This window comes from Balaenoptera physalus (genome assembly GCF_965194825.1).
Source record: "Balaenoptera physalus genome assembly, chromosome: 3".
Classification (NCBI taxonomy): Eukaryota; Metazoa; Chordata; class Mammalia; order Artiodactyla; family Balaenopteridae; genus Balaenoptera; species Balaenoptera physalus.
The window spans coordinates 147,981,857-147,997,656 of record NC_138890.1 but is presented as its reverse complement, the minus strand read 5'-3'; the positions used below and the strand labels follow the sequence as shown (position 1 = coordinate 147,997,656).

At 39.4% G+C, this 15,800-nt stretch overlaps 1 protein-coding gene across 2 annotated transcripts in view; it reads left to right on the top strand.

Annotated features, from left to right (window-relative positions):
* The window catches only part of SPEF2 (sperm flagellar 2), a 209,393-nt gene that overhangs the window by 55,114 nt on the left and 138,479 nt on the right, over positions 1-15,800 (top strand). For both annotated transcript variants that reach the window (XM_082453670.1, XM_082453669.1), the window contains exons 8-9: positions 3,790-3,977; positions 9,157-9,325. In XM_082453670.1, coding sequence (XP_082309796.1) covers positions 3,790-3,977; positions 9,157-9,325 — 357 coding nt within the window. The remainder of the gene's footprint in view (positions 1-3,789; positions 3,978-9,156; positions 9,326-15,800) is intronic.

Sequence of the window (15,800 nt, the reverse complement as noted above, 5' to 3'; positions counted from 1 at the left end):
AAATATTTTATTCTCACCCTCAGTCCTTATGTCCACATCTCTCTGGTCATTTCTGTTGTCTGCAGCTCTCTAGTAGATTCCTCAAGAACAGCTCACGGGAACAGTATTCCCTGAGCGCGTGCATATTGACAACAGTATGTGCCTTTTATACTCGTCAGTTTTGCTGTATATAAAATCCTTAGTTCACATTTTCTTTCCTTGAATATCTTAAATACATTAGTCCATTTTCTTCAGGTATAAAGTGTGCTGTCAAAAAAAAATGAATGATAATCTAAATTTTGTTTCCTTGAGTCATTACTCCTGTTTTCTAGACGCATAAAGGACTTTCCTTTTCTTTAAAGTCCACTAAGTTCACTGGAATGTTATTGGTGTTCATTATTCTAAGTGAATGCTATTTTCAGGCAGTGAGAGCACTTTCAAGCTGCCTCCTTTTTATAAGACACCATTAGTCTTTAATAAGCAATTCCTTGCTTTCTGGTAAAACAAGATTTCCCAGGCCCATACTGTACTATTCCTTCCTCAGAACTAGAACAAACCATTTTTCTAGGGTACCCTGGTTCACTGTAGCTGAGAATGGTTACAGAAGCCAAGATTTGGGTGCCAGGTATGCTCTTGGCCACCGTGGTATCATTGTGTCTAGGCCCTTTATAACTCTGAAAATCAAATTATCTAATCTTTCAGTTATTTGAGATATTAACATTTTCCTTATCTTTATATGTACAGTTCTAATAACCAAAATAGATTTATTTTATCAGGGGATTTATATGAATCACTTCTTGTCTTTTTCCTCTTGGGGTGGTTTCAGATTTATTCAGTCTGTTAAGCCAGATTTGATTGAAGAAATATAAAGCTCATGTGAGTGGCATTTTAGATAGCCTGTCTTTACTGCCATAAAATATTCATAAAACCAGGCTGAGCAGAAGAGAAAACCTCACCGATAATAGGAAGGCAACGCTTTATTTATCAGCATCATGGTTTCCACTGTGATATTCCATGAAAGTGAAACACATTTTTTGCCAAAAGTATGCAATTTTGAGAAATGTCATTTGGAAAGTATAGTATTCTCCAGAGTCAGGAAAATGGTGCTTTTGCCTTTGTAGAACAGACATAGCCAAAACGTTAGGAGTGGAGCGGGGAGCCATACCCCGTGAATTTGACCTGCATGCTCTCAAGTGTCTTTAATAACCGAATTATCTGGATAATTGTTTCATCTCTCTTTTTTGACAAGAGTAAATTTGAATGGATTGAGTGGCATTTGCTTACATTAGAAATAAGTGCCTGTTTTTGCTTCACAAGCCCAGTTAATTCAGTGCAAAATAGTAAAGCACCGGTCTCAGAGCAGGACTGGTCTCACTGTGATGAGAAGCAGGACCTGTTCTTTCCTTACCTGGGCTTGGACTCACTTCAGAGGATCGGGACACTCGGTCTGCTAGAGCCTCAGAGGCCAGAATTGTGAGGCTCTGAAGCCCCTGAAAAAACATTACACAATTACCTTTCCCAAAGCTGAGGTATCTGCTTGCCAGGCACCCCTCCCTCTGAGATGGCCTGATTTCACAGTTTGAATGCATCACGTCCTCCAGAAGGAGTGGTTCCTGAGTACTTAGGCTGGTTCCTAAGTAAGGAGGGAGGAGGAGAGGGAGAAAGGGAAAGAGGACTTCATGTTTTTCACCATCAGGAGTTTTTGTTTGTTTGGTTTGGTTTTTAGGTTAAATCTGCTGATCTCCCTTTTGAAGGCAAATGGGCATCTATTCTATATTAATTAAAACGCTTGCTGATTTCAAATTTCAGTGCCACCTGCTATTATTCACAGTAATTCATTGCAATAGCATTTAACGCTTGTGAGCATTCACTCTGAGTCCAGCATTGAGCTACGTTCATTACACGCATTATAATTCTCACAGCACCATTTGGCAGTGGATACTGTTCTTGTGTACATTTCATCCGTCAGGAAGCTGAAACTCAGGAAGCTCAGAGTTGCACAGCTTGGCGGTGTGACCCTAGCACAGCTTGGTGGTGTGGCCCTAGCACAGCGGTTCTCAGAGGCTAAAGTCCAGGCTCATCACCGCTGAGAGTTACTAGCTCCCACGCACTTCTTTTTCCTTTTCCTTCTTTCTTTATTTAGGGCTACAAGCCACTTTGCTGCAATGGGACTGGAAATTGTGGTGGGTTTAGCATGGGGGATGGGGAGAGGGTAGAAATAGCAGACTCCATGGCTAAAAAGAAGGAAGAAAGGCCTGGAAGGAGAGAGGGAGCAGGGAGGGAGGGAGAGAACACTGGGAGAAAGCTGCTCCATTCCTGCAGGGGGTGTTCCTGGGCTCCCGTCAAGATTTTGGTTCCATGGCATCTTAAATATTTCCACATGCTTTCCAGGCACTCAGTAGTAAACCAGCCTCACAACCCATTTTGCTGGCTCGCTTCGTAATTTCTCATCTGGCTGCTCCTACTCTCTCAGATTCCTCTTCCCTCTGAACTCTTCACACTTCATGAAGCATGCCGTAAGGCTCTGTACTCAAACTGGATGCTTTCTCCGTGAAAACAGGGCCTACAAAACAATACAACAATAACAAATTCTGGTGTCATTCCTGAACGTGCCAAATGTACAGAATCGACCTCAGAGGTCACCCAGACCAACTTCTTTCCCAACAAAAATAAAGCAAACTAACAAAATAAAACAACAATAACAAACCAAATGAAGTTTCCATTTGGTTCAGTGGACAGTAGCAGCCCATTGTCACGCATTTAGTTACTTGTGAATAGTATCATAGGTATTTGCTCTGACAGTTAATTTCTGTTCATGCCAAGTCTTTTGACCATCCCCGCTTCACAGAGAGGAAGTGGAGACATAGGGAAGCTCCGATTTGGCCAAGGTCCCGCAGCTAGTACTTGACACCTGTACAAACTGAGGCTTGAATTCGAGCACAGCTCCGCCAGACCCATGTTTACCGCCATCGTACACTTGTTGGGTTAAGTTTCAGGAGGCAGCTCTTGTTTCTGGAGCACGTTAGCACAGGATAGAATTTCTCAAGGAGTTGGTATAACTGTTTGAAAAGCAACATTTGGTCATGCCAAGTTTGACCTTTGTACTTAGTGTGAAGAGTGGGTTCCCTAAACAAAATAATAGTGCAAAGCAGACAGAGGGTAATGCCAAACTATTTAAGTATTTTCTTACTTTCTGCAGAAATACATGTCTCTATGAATGAATTTTATCTATTTATTAAGGCTGTAACAGCAGAAGGTTTTGTTGTCTAAACACATTTAACATTTGTTGGCAAATGTGTTACATTCTCAAGGAATTTCCAAAATATTTTCTAAGTATAAATCAGTATCCTAGAAGTCTCCCACTAAAAGACATAGGGCATTGGCCAGAGCAGATGTGCCAGGTTAAGGCTCCTGAGATGGGTACAAAGGAGCCAGCTATGCTTGGGAGCCAGCTATGCTTGCCTGTTTCTCTGTGATCCCCAACTCTATTTGCAGTCCATGAACTCAGGACTTCTTTTTAAACACTTCAGATCCAATTTATCATTAATCCACATAGCACAGTTCTCTCTGTACTGGGTTTTGCTGATAACATAAGCTAAGGGTGAGATATTTCCGATATTGTCTTTGCCATCACAATCAGTACTTAATGTATTAAGGAGAAAGTGCTCTCCCATGATTTATTTCTTCCTGATATAAAAGGAAGTTTCATTCTATTTAGAGATTTTTTTTTGGCTATTGAAATGATGACATTATTTCTACTTGAATCATTGCCCAATTACAGTGACTTAAAAATATGTCTTTGCTTCTTAGGCTTTGGCCAGACAAGCCAAGATTGATTTTGAAGAACAAGCCCTCAGAGTTAAGGAAATTCATGAGCAAATTGCCGTGGAAAGGATTCAAGCTCATTACAAAAAGCATTATTCAATATGTGCAGAAATTTTGGATCAAATCCTTGATTTGTCCACTAAAGTGGCGGAATATCGAATGTTGACAAATAAGTAAGTGTTGTTTTTTATTACAATAGTTAATACAATAGAGACACCACAGCAAATGAGAAAAGGGTAAGATTGTGATGTAAGCACTAAGTTGATAAGTAAAGAGAGATAACAATGTTTTGTGAAATGAAGACTAAGACGTGGGGTCCAGGATACCTTGATTACAGACTTAATTCACCCAATGACTAGCCTGATATAAGGTGTATTTATGTCTTTTAACATTTAAACTTTGTGTCTAACTTCTCTATAATTTACAAAGACAGCTATGATAGTTTACTTGAAACACTAGGAACTTCCTAGAAGACAGGAATTACTTAAAGATTATTTTACTAATCATTAAATCGATTTTCATTGCACCTTCTTTCTAAAAGGAGTCAACCTATTTGTAAGGAAACATTTAACAATACAAAAAAGATTAAGAATATGCCAAAATAAGAACAAAGGATGGGAGTTCCCTTGTGGCCTAGTGGTTAGGGTTCCAGGCTTTCACTGCCGTGGCCTGGGTTCAATCCCTGACTGGGGAACTGAGATCCTGCAAGCTGCATGGTGCGACCAAAAAAAAAAGAAGAAGAAGAAAATTCAAATAAAGTAGAAAGTTAAAAACAAGGAATACATGAAAACACAGTTACACTGGTACCAGTAGATTTGCCAGATACTGCAACTGAGCTGCAAATTTTATCTGAGCTTCCAAGTGGCCAAAGCAAAAAGGGCAACACAGTTTGTCCTATGATTTCTGTTTTCCATTCTAGTTCTTTACAAAATACAAAACTTTTCTTGGTCCTCAGTTTAGAACAATGATTTTCTCATGTGGCCCCACCTAAGGTATAATGAGTAGTGTAGTAGGTCTGGTGGAGAATGACCTCAGCATTCTGGCATCTGGCTTCAGAGACCTATCTCTTGTGATGTCCTTTCCTGGAAGCTGAAGGGGAATGACATCACAACAGATCTCAGTGAAAGCATCTCCGCAAGGACAAGGATAAGTCACTCCACTTAAAGTTTTGACCTCTAATATTACCCAGACTGAGATCTTCTTGAGAACCCACAGTGAAAAGAATGAAAGCCACACGATATTCAGGCTCAGGTAGAAGATGGGTAAACCATCCCATCACCCCTGGACTTGATAGGAGCTTTCTCCACAGCTCTCACCCCAACAGCTATATTTCTGATGCACTGCCATATAAAAACTACTAAATGAAATAACATAATGATGAGGACAGTTTGAAGATAAAACTATAAGGGTACAAGATTGAGAAAAGAAATAAATAAGACTAAAAATTGAAATGAATTCAAGAGTAAATGTTTAAAAATACTTTTCAGATTAATATAAATTCAAAAGTTCAGAAATTATAAGAATAAAACTGTGAGGAAGGTAATCTATAAAAAGTTTAAAAAGGAAAGGTGATACAATGCATTATAATGGTAAAAAAAATAGGTTAAATTACAGAAGATAAATATAGTGGATTTAAATATAAAAACATAACACAAGATAATTCAGAGGGAAAAAAAGTACAGATTGATTTCCCTAAACAAATAAAGGCTCATAATTCCAAATTAAAACATAAATGCAAATCCCATTCTGCTCTGGGAAAATGGAGTAGAGTGCGTTTTTCCCTATTCTTCCCACTAAGTACAATGAAAAGCCCTGAACATTGTGTGTGAAACAAACAAGAAGACTGAAGATGGACAGAAAAAGTGAGACTGGCTGGGGACCTCAGGACACAGTGGTGAGCTTCCTGGGTTCTCCTTGTCCTCACACATCCCAGATTGGAACTGAATATTCTGGCAACAGACATGCCAATGGTGTAGACAAAAATAGCCCCAACAGAAGCCTGCTGTTTCTAGTCAAAGAACCAGTTAAGGAGCAACCTAGCAAGATGGAAAACTTTTAGACAATAACCACTCTTCCCCAAATACCACACACACACACAAAAATGTAGCCCCATTCCCACCCGTGCCAGCAAAGGCCAAGTAGAGAGCCTGTCTTCCACCCTCACAAGGCTGTAACGAGGGACCTCGGGGACACCACGAGGGTGGTGTCCCAGAGGCCAAGTAGGAAGCATGGACTTCCACCCCCACCTGGCAGTACTGGCCACTCCTCCCCTCCCTACTGGGGCGGTGTTAGAGGAGCCTAGGGAGGGTCAGGATTTTCACCATCGCCCAGTGGTCACAAGGCCACCCGCACTGCAGTGGAGACCATGTGGAGGGCCAGAACTGCTACCTTCTCCTACAGTAACAAGGATGCCCTCCCCTCAGGTTGTGAGGAAGGCCACGTGAGGACTTCTGTCCACTCCTGCCAGTAACACGATGGCCCCTTCTCTTTCCCTTGCCTGAGCAACGTCAGAGAAAAACAGCTAGAACAGAAGGTTCATGCAAGATTCAGAGTCTTGCAACATAATCCGCAAATGTGCAGACTTCAGTAACAACTCATGCATCATACCAAGAACCAGGAAGAGCTCAAACTGAATGTAAAAACTGAGTATATAAAATTAAAGTTCTAGAGGTATTGGTATCGTAAACTTTTAAGGGAGCTTTTATTAATACTTTGAAATTTTAAGTGTCTAAAAGGCAATATATAGATGCTTATATATGGGTTGAATCGTGTCCCCCCAGAAAGATATGTTAAAGTTCTAATCCCCCATACCTCAGAGTGTAACCTTATTTGGAAATAGTCATTACTGATAGATTAGTTAAGATAAGGTCATACTCGTGTAGGATGGGACCTTAATTAAATATGACTGGTGTCCTTATAAGAAGTAGAGAGGAGACACACAGGGAGGACACCATGTGACAACGACGGCAGAGGGTCATGCAGCTGCCAGTCAGAGAATGCCAGAGATCCCCATGACACCAGCCTGGGAGAGCCTGGAAAGAAGACTGTGGGAAAAGGATTCCTCAAATCCCAGTTCCGTGAATGCTTCTGTTGGGAGAGGTCGTGGAGATAGTCCCAGTAGCACTGGCTGGGGGCCAGCATGAAAGGAATCAGATGGTAACCAGCTGTCCTAGAAGTATTATTTCTGTGTCAAATAGGTGACCTAAAAATCCCCTTACAGAGCACAACTTATTAGTTAGTTGAGGACCTCCTGTGTGTATTGAGTTTAACTAATATAATATTTCACAGACTCATATATAGTCTGCCTTTTATTACTCTATAAATCCTGCTTCGTGAAAATTAATATTGAGAATATATTGGTTATATGAAACCATTTTTATTTTAATGAAAAAATACAAAAAATTTTAAAGTTCCAGATGTATTGATACCGTAAACTTTGAAGGGGTCTTTTACTTTGAAATTGTAAGTGTCTTTTACTTGCAGCTGAATACAATGATTACACGTATATGTTAAGATCTTTTTAGTCTACACTACTAACAATCGAGATAAACTTACATTATTCTATGTACTTCCCTAAACAAGATGTTATCAATATATATTTCTTTCTAAAGCACAGAGATATTCTTGGTATCAGCCTACTTACATGAACTGACTTTTGTTAAGACTGCTCCTTAATAAAATAATTGATATTCAGATAATAGAATATTAATTCAGTAATTGCAACATGAAGTTTTGGACAATATATAAGTTGTTAATCATTTACTTCACCAGAGGAGCCAATGCCATTTCAATAATTCTGATGTTAGAATTTTTCTATGTGGGACTTCCCTGGTGGCGCAGTGGTTAAGAATCTGACTGCCAGTGCAGGGCATACGGGTTCGAACCCTAGTCCGGGAAGATCCCACATGGCGCGGAGCAACTAAGCCCGTGCGGCACAACTACTGAGCCTGCGCTCTAGAGCCCTTGCTCCGCAACAAGAGAAAATGCTATAGTGAGAAGCCCACGCACCACAACGAAGAGTTGCCCCCGCTCACGGCAACTAGAGAAAAGCCCATGTGCAGCAACGAGGACCCAGACCCAACGCAGCCAAAAATAAACAAATAAACAAATAAATTTTAAAAACCCAGAAAAAAACAAATAGGGCTTTATTTTTAAAAAAAGAATTTTTCTATGCCTAAGCTATTAATTTCTAAACTTCATATCTCTATAATCTTTAACAAATATAAATATTTCATTAATGGAGAACAATGATTATATTTGAAGTTCACATTTAATTGAAATACTACTTTATTATTGTGGAGAAACATACCTAACATAAAATTTAGCATTTTAACCGTTTTTAAGTGGTTTTCAACCATTTATGAGTTCACTGGCATTAGGTACAGTCACACTGCTGTGCAACCATCCCACCATCCACCTCCAGAACTTTTTCATCATCCCAAACTGAAGTGCTGTACCCATTAAGTACAATAATAACTCCCCATTCCCCTTCCCTCCAGTCCTGCTAACCTCTGTTCTACTTTCTGTCTCTATGAATTTGTCTGTTTTAGGGTCCTCATGTAAGTGGAATCATGCAATATTTGTCCTTTTGTGTCTGGCTTATTTCATTTAGTATAATGTCTTCAAGGTTTATCCATGTTGTAGCATGTATCAGAATGAAATACAACTTTTTAAGTTGCAACTTCAAGCTTTAGTCCCACTATTTTTAGAGAAATGCATCTGAATCATGTCAGGCTCTTTCCTTCCTTTGCACATTTTGTTCCTCTTGGAACTACTTTCCCATCGCTCTGTCCTGATTACCAAGTCATTCATCTGACTTAAATAGAAAAAGTACTGAAAAATAATTGCACGGGTTACCAAACATGCAATGACAATAAGACTACCATAACATTAGGTTTTTTTTCTGTTACAAGTTATTTGAAAATATGTAAACCAACTGTCATTTTAAAGAGGCCTTGGAAAGTATTCAGTCTGTTCATTTTGCATAGGAGGACACTGATATTGGAGCATTTAACTGATTTCCAAAGCTTGCACAGCCATTTAGTATCACAGCCGGAAATCAAAGAACCTAAGTTTTGTGATAGTCGTCAGTATTTTTAGATATATTGTGCTTTCAGTGCACAATCAAAGAAAATTTGAAGAACCAATGGCTTTAGGTAACATTTATTCATTCAAACCTACTAAGTTTCAGCCATTTTACTGGCTATTAGAAATGTCATAGTAAGAGGAACCTCTGGCCTCAAATAGCAGATCCTGGTGAATGAACATGGTAATAGAAAGACTAAGATTTAAGATGTGTATTTAACTAACCATTGATTCCTCTCGACCTTTTTTTCTTCTTTTTTGCTGTAGCCTGATTCCATATAAGTTGATGCATGATTGGAAGGAACTGTTTTTTAATGGAAAGCCCATATATGAGCAAGCGTCTCTTAAGCATCTGCCAGCTAAGCTCTCTGCAGAACAGCTTATAGAACTGGAGAAAAGGGACTTGCTAGATAACAATGATTACGAAGAATATAAGGTACCTACTGATGTGGAATAATTAAAGAGAATGCAACATAATAAATAGTGTTGCTTTAGCATTAATTTTGTGATATTATTTCTTTTCATCTCTACTAATAAAACTGGGCATTTTATGTTTGCATTTTCCCTTGGTTTAATTTGTATTTATAGCACTAACTTTTAAATACCTAACCTATTCATAATCTATTATCTGTTACCTCCAGTAATACTAGAGGGTGGTCTGAAAAAAAATTACACATAATACAATAGGTAGATTTCAGAATTTTAAAGTTTTTAATTGTTCATTAGCAATTTTCTTTGTGTGAGCTGTCTACCTTTGCTTCAAAACCCCTGGTTAAATGTATTTTTCTAGTAATTTATCTAAATAGCATATTGTTTTTGGAGGAAAATGGAAGAAGAGGAGGTCTGAGTTTTCCAAGTAGCATAGATGCAAACAAAGTTTTATTCAATGAGTTTTTAAAAGGTATGGGGTGCCAACTGTGCTTCTTAGAAGAGCTGCTGAAAAACCTTTGGGGTAAACATGCCAAGGTCCCATTATTGGCACTGCCAACTGCTAACTGTGAGACCTTAGGTGGCCAGTCCCTTAAGTGCTAAGAGTCTCGGTTTCACAATATATGAAATGAGAATAATAATATGACTACCTTATTTTGTTGTTGTGAAACTTATTTAAGATAATATGTGTTAAACACTTAACCAAGTGCACTGAGTGTTGGATGCAAATAATATGTACCAGTTTCTTTCCTCACCACCCTGCCCTCCCTACCCCACTTCATCTCACCTTTAGTGGAAAAGATGTGAAATAAATGGCTATAGGATAGAAGTTCTGGGTAGATCATCAGCAATGGGGTGAAGAATGAGGCTTTTAATTATTAGAAATATTATTGAATGAGTTTCAGAAGAGTAGTAAATTCAACATGAAAAAAAGAAAAGACGGGACTTCCCTGGCGGCGCAGTGGTTAAGAATCTGCCTGCCAATACAGGGGACATGGGTTCGAGCCCTGGTCTGGGAAGATCCCACATGCCACGGAGCAACCAAGCCCGTGCGCCACAACTACTGAGCCTGCGCTCTAGAGTCCACAAGCCACAACTACTGAGCCCGCGTGCCACAACTACTGAAGCCCACGTGCCTAGAGCCCATGCTCCGCAGCAAGAGAAGCCACCACAATGAGGAGCCCACGCACCGCAATGAAGAGTAGCCCCCGCTCACCGCAACTAGAGAAAACCCACGCGCAGCAACGAAGACCCAATGCAGACAAAAATAAATAAATAAATTTTAAAAAAAAAGAAAAGATGATTCGACCCGATCATCCACTGGTATTTAGCAAATACTCAATGTTTGTTGAAAGAATTCACAAATAAAATGAATGAATGACAATGAACAGGGCAAAGTGTAAAATAGCACTAATATGTAACTATTGAAGAAGACAAGCTTATTTTAAAAGAAGGAAAGAAAATGAGATTATGAGAAACTAAACGTACACCATATTTTAATTGGATGAATCTATATTTGGATCACTAAAATAATTATTATTTATTAAGGATTGGCCAGAACCTTACGGGATATATGTGCATATTTATTTTGCATGGTTGTAGAATATTCTAGATCTAGTATGTCAACCTAAAGTTCAACGCTACATAATAAAATGCTTTGACAGTGTCAAACTATGTGAACGTATTTCTGTCCATTGTAAATTCAAGTCATTTTACTTGACAGATTTTGCTGATTCATGAAATATTTATTTCTGAGTTATTTCTTAACCAGCTCTACCTTGTTGCTTTCATAAATCAGGAGACCTGGTAGTCTGCAACTTAGCAAAGATTTGTCTTTTTAACTATTTTCTTGTTTGGGAAATTGTTACCACAGGAACATGCTTGTCTCACCCACATCCTGAAGCAGCCGGTACGTTTCTTTTGCAAAAAATTATAAACATTTTTTAGGAGTACGTGGATGTCTGGTAATACAGTTTATTTTGTTTATGACCTTTGCTGTTGTCCTAGAAGTGAATATTACCTTAGGATTTCTGATATGTGTTTATATGCTGTGTTCATTTTGACTACATGATGAAAAATATACCACATACAGGTGTTAGCATATACTGTAAACTATCCTATTATCATTCCCTATTATTATAGCTTTTGTCTCTTCAGATACTTGTTAAATGTTTTGCATTTAAGTAAAAAATAAATGTTTCAACTTGGAAAATACATTATCTGGCTTAAATAGTCTTTCACAACAGGCAGAGGATCAACACATCTGGCTTAATAAACATGGAACAGTTTTAGCAAAGTGCTAACTTTGCTTAGGATTTTTAATCCGTCAATCAAACACATAGCTTAGAAATTGATCTTCAAAAAGTTTACATTCTTAGCATACTTTATTAATGCCTATACCCACCATCAGTGTAGAACTGATGCTTCCTGGTTTTGAGATCATACTTTTAAAGCTCTGTTAGAGTAAGCTATCATGTTTAAAATTTTTAAATATCACACCTAGAAACTGGCATAAAAACACAATTTTGCTCATGTCCATGTCATATATAGCTGCCAAAAATTTGACATTATTTCCCAATCATCATACTCTCTTTATAGACTGGCTACATGTGAGAGAGCTGTAGCCCAGGAATGGTGTGGCCAAAACTATCATTTATCTCTTCTAAGAAGGAGGCAGAAGCAGCATCATGGAGCAGCCAAAGCCTACTGGGATTCCCAGCCAACGGCCATAGGATAACAAGGAGTTGTTCAATAGAGAGTGGGGAGGAGCCCCGAAATTCTATGGACCGCCGGCAGCAGGCTAAGCCAGGAGCCCAGCTGCTCCAGTTCAGCTAACAGCATACCCCTCACATAGCAGCCACTGGTTCTCAGTTATGCAGTGGACTCCTCCTGGTAAACCCCAGACTCCCCCAAATGCAAATCCTTTCCATGATTCTTCCTGGCAAATGACTCACAATTCCATAGCATTTTATTTTAACATAAGTTGCTTATTAGCAGTTATCTACTGAATGAATTTGAGTTATTAAAATGGGGTGTTCATAAACTAAAATTAGCTCATGGCCACGGTTTCCTGCTGATGCAGATTTTTCTAAGAAGTCCATGCCACGAAGCACTTGGCAATTTGCAGGGCTCTACTGCGCATGCTCACGAACAAGTTGTAGTTGGAATTCCTACAATTTGGAGGAAGGATGTTTTGTGTCCAGTACATCATTCGTGTTGTCTGAAGCTGGTCATAGTTTTTAATTGCTGTTATTTTTGTTTTTAATGAAAATTACTACTGAAGTTAATGATCACGTGAGTTTGCTGTGGTTGTTGGGCTAACCCTACAGTGTGTGTTGAAATGCACGTTTTTATCAGCCGCACTTTTGGCTTATGATTTTCCCTTAACTAGACTTTAAGATGTAATCGTATAGGTTATGGTTTAACATTCATACTCTTGTCACTACAGCAGATGTATACCTACCCATCCCCAAATTTACTTATAGAATGACATTTATTATCACGAGGTCTTTTTCCACTGGGGAATAGGAATGTGGGACTAAATGCACCATTGGGTAGTTTGTCTTCCTATGTAAGTCTCATCTGACTTGTTTGACCTAAAGGCACTATCCAGATACTATCTTCTTCTTACTCTCCAATCCCAGCCTTTGGCGTTGATCCAGTGGCTTTTTAGATTTGACATCTGACAGTGGACTCTCCAGCCTAGCTCTTGCCTTGCTCCCTGGCTTCCCAATGAATGACCCAAATTTTCATAGTTTAGTATTTAATCAGTTCCCTGTGGGCAGAATATCAGTTTGAAGCCTGTATCACTCAAGCGATGTCACTGGATAACTGACCCAAGCACAGTGATAGATTTTAGTAGATGAGTCTTAACGTCATGTGAATAGATCATCTTATTTTTTTTGTGGCAGTTATCATTGTTGTTTTTGTTGTGTGTGTGTGTGTTTAAAGATACCCATTGTATTAGCTCAAGCTGCCATAAGAAAATACTGTAGACTGGGTGGCTTCAACAATAGGAATTTATTTCTCACAGTTCTAGGAAATCCAAGATCAAGGTCCCAGCTGATTTGGTTCCCCAGTGAGGACTCTCTTCCTGAATTGCAAACGGCCACCTTCCTGTCATGTCCTCACATAGAGGAGAAAGAAAGAGAACTTTGATCTCTCTTCTTCTTCTTAAAAGGACACTAATCCTGTCATGGGGCCTCCACCCTCATAACCTCATCTAAACCTAACTACCTCCCAAAGGCCCCACCTCCAAATACCATCACAGTGGGGGTTAGGGCCTCAATAAATGAATTTTGGAGAGACACAATTCAGTCTATGACATATGTGCTTATTCAGGACACTTATAAAATGTCGCAAAGTGCAAACTTACTAGTCAAGCAAGGAACCCCTAATTTCAAATGAAATTTTTTTTTCATGGCCTCTTTTGTGCCCTGCTAAGAAGTCTTAATGACTTACTTTTTGACTGTGAATTTATGATGGTTATATCTTTTATTTTCAGATATGCAGGAATATATGTGACTGTTAAGTAGGTAGAGTAAGCACTTGCTTACATGAAGGGAGTTGAGATTTTCCATCAGGTCATTCTGCTTTAGAACTCCTGCCTGCCATTGTACCTGATGGTCCACATTATTATGTGGGCTAAAGACATGGATGGAGACGTCAGATGCATCTGCTAAAATACAAACATTTTTCAAGATAGGTAACAAAACCATTATCAGCCTCCAAAATAGGAGCTAAGAAAGAAGTTTGGTACTGAAAGGAATGTTCCCAGGTTCATCCTATGTATTCATTGCTGTAATTTTCCTCTCCCTTTGCTTACATTTTGACTCAGGCTCTCACTAAATTTCTCCTCTAATGGTAAGGCTTTCTCAGGTTAGACCTCATTGTGTGTCTGTGTCTTGGTGGAATCACCATTATGCCCTACAATACTGATTAATGGTTATCAAGCATAGTGATACTAACTCACAAAACAAAATGTCACTATATTAGTCTTCAAAGGGAGCTATAGTTGCCCTAGGCCCAAGGGTGTCTTCTAACTGTTGTGGGCCAAGGACTTCAGATGGCTGGAGTAGGCTTGGCAGAGGTCTGGGGCTGTGTCTATCGGGTATGCGTCTTGTGTAATAGAAGGGAAGCCTGGGTCATGGGAAGGGTATTTGGCTTCAAATTACTAGAACTGAAGACAAGCTGAGTTCATTAGAAAACCATGGTAGGAATAGTTGAATTAAGGTGTCAGGTTCAAGGCGTTAGACCAGAATTGAGAAATGGTTTGCAGAGTTAAAGAACTGGCACCCAGATAGAAGTGGAATGGAAAGAGGAGTGAGAAGGACATAGCCAACGAGAAGATCCCTGGGTGACTGATATGAATGAGACTAGAGTAAACGTTCACCACTCATTTTTGTTTGCTCTAGATCACATAGAATAGGGAGAATCTAATTCTCTCCCAGGCTCCCTCTCATCTGGGACCAATCAAGACAGAGAGTGGTCAAGTCTTCCCTGGGTTTCCTGCCACTGATTTTCTGGTTCATCCTTTACCTACTTGGACAACTGTGGAAGCCAGCTTCTATGCCTCAAGTCCAGCTTCTCTTCAATCAATTGCTCAGACTTCCCATCTAGTATTTTAGAGTTAGCTCTGGGGATCTGAACACTAAAGCTATGTCTTGGCAGATAAATATGGCAAGAATACATTGGGGTTGGTAACCACAAGAAACTTGAATGGATCCAAGAAAGTCTTTGAATTTTGGTATTGGGCAGATGTGTTGGACTGAGAACCAGAGAAACTCCCATCCAGAAGACCCCGTACCCTACCACTCCTGTCCAGTACCCAGAGTCTGTCAGCCGTATTCTTTAGTACATTGGTCCTGGAGTAGTCTTTCATATATTGGTCAATGCCATTTCTAAGCTGTTTTGGGGTGCTCTACACCTCTTTGAGGTATCAACCTTAGCAGTGAAACAAAGAAAATAGAGAGAGTGACAGTGGTCATTATTATGAGAGAGGGTATTCTGTGTGGAAAAATTGTGTGAATTTTGCAGTGACAAGATAGTTAGACCAAGTCATAGTGTCTCCATGCTTTGTGACATTTAAGAAATTTTAACCAAGCCTATCTGACTGTCCTTGGCTGGTCAGTGGCAACAGATAGGTGAATTTGGATGTAGAAGTCTCTGGAAAAGTTCTTTCTGTGGTCCGCAAGACCACAGAAATTAGTAAAAAAGTGATCTTGAGGAAGACTACCACCTCCCTGATGATGAACAGAGCGTAGTTTGAGCATCTAAGGAATGAGATTACTGTTTTCATAAGGATGGCCACTACCACCAGAATTGTTTATGGCACAAGGAGAGATGTGATATAAAGTCCAGTGTGATGCTGTCCCAAGGGCACTAGGGCATCAGGAGAAATGCAGTAGCCTTAGTCTTAATTTGTTTTAGACCCAGGCAATTCTGCTTTGAAAAGCACTGGGCTAGCTGCACAGCTGCTGCAG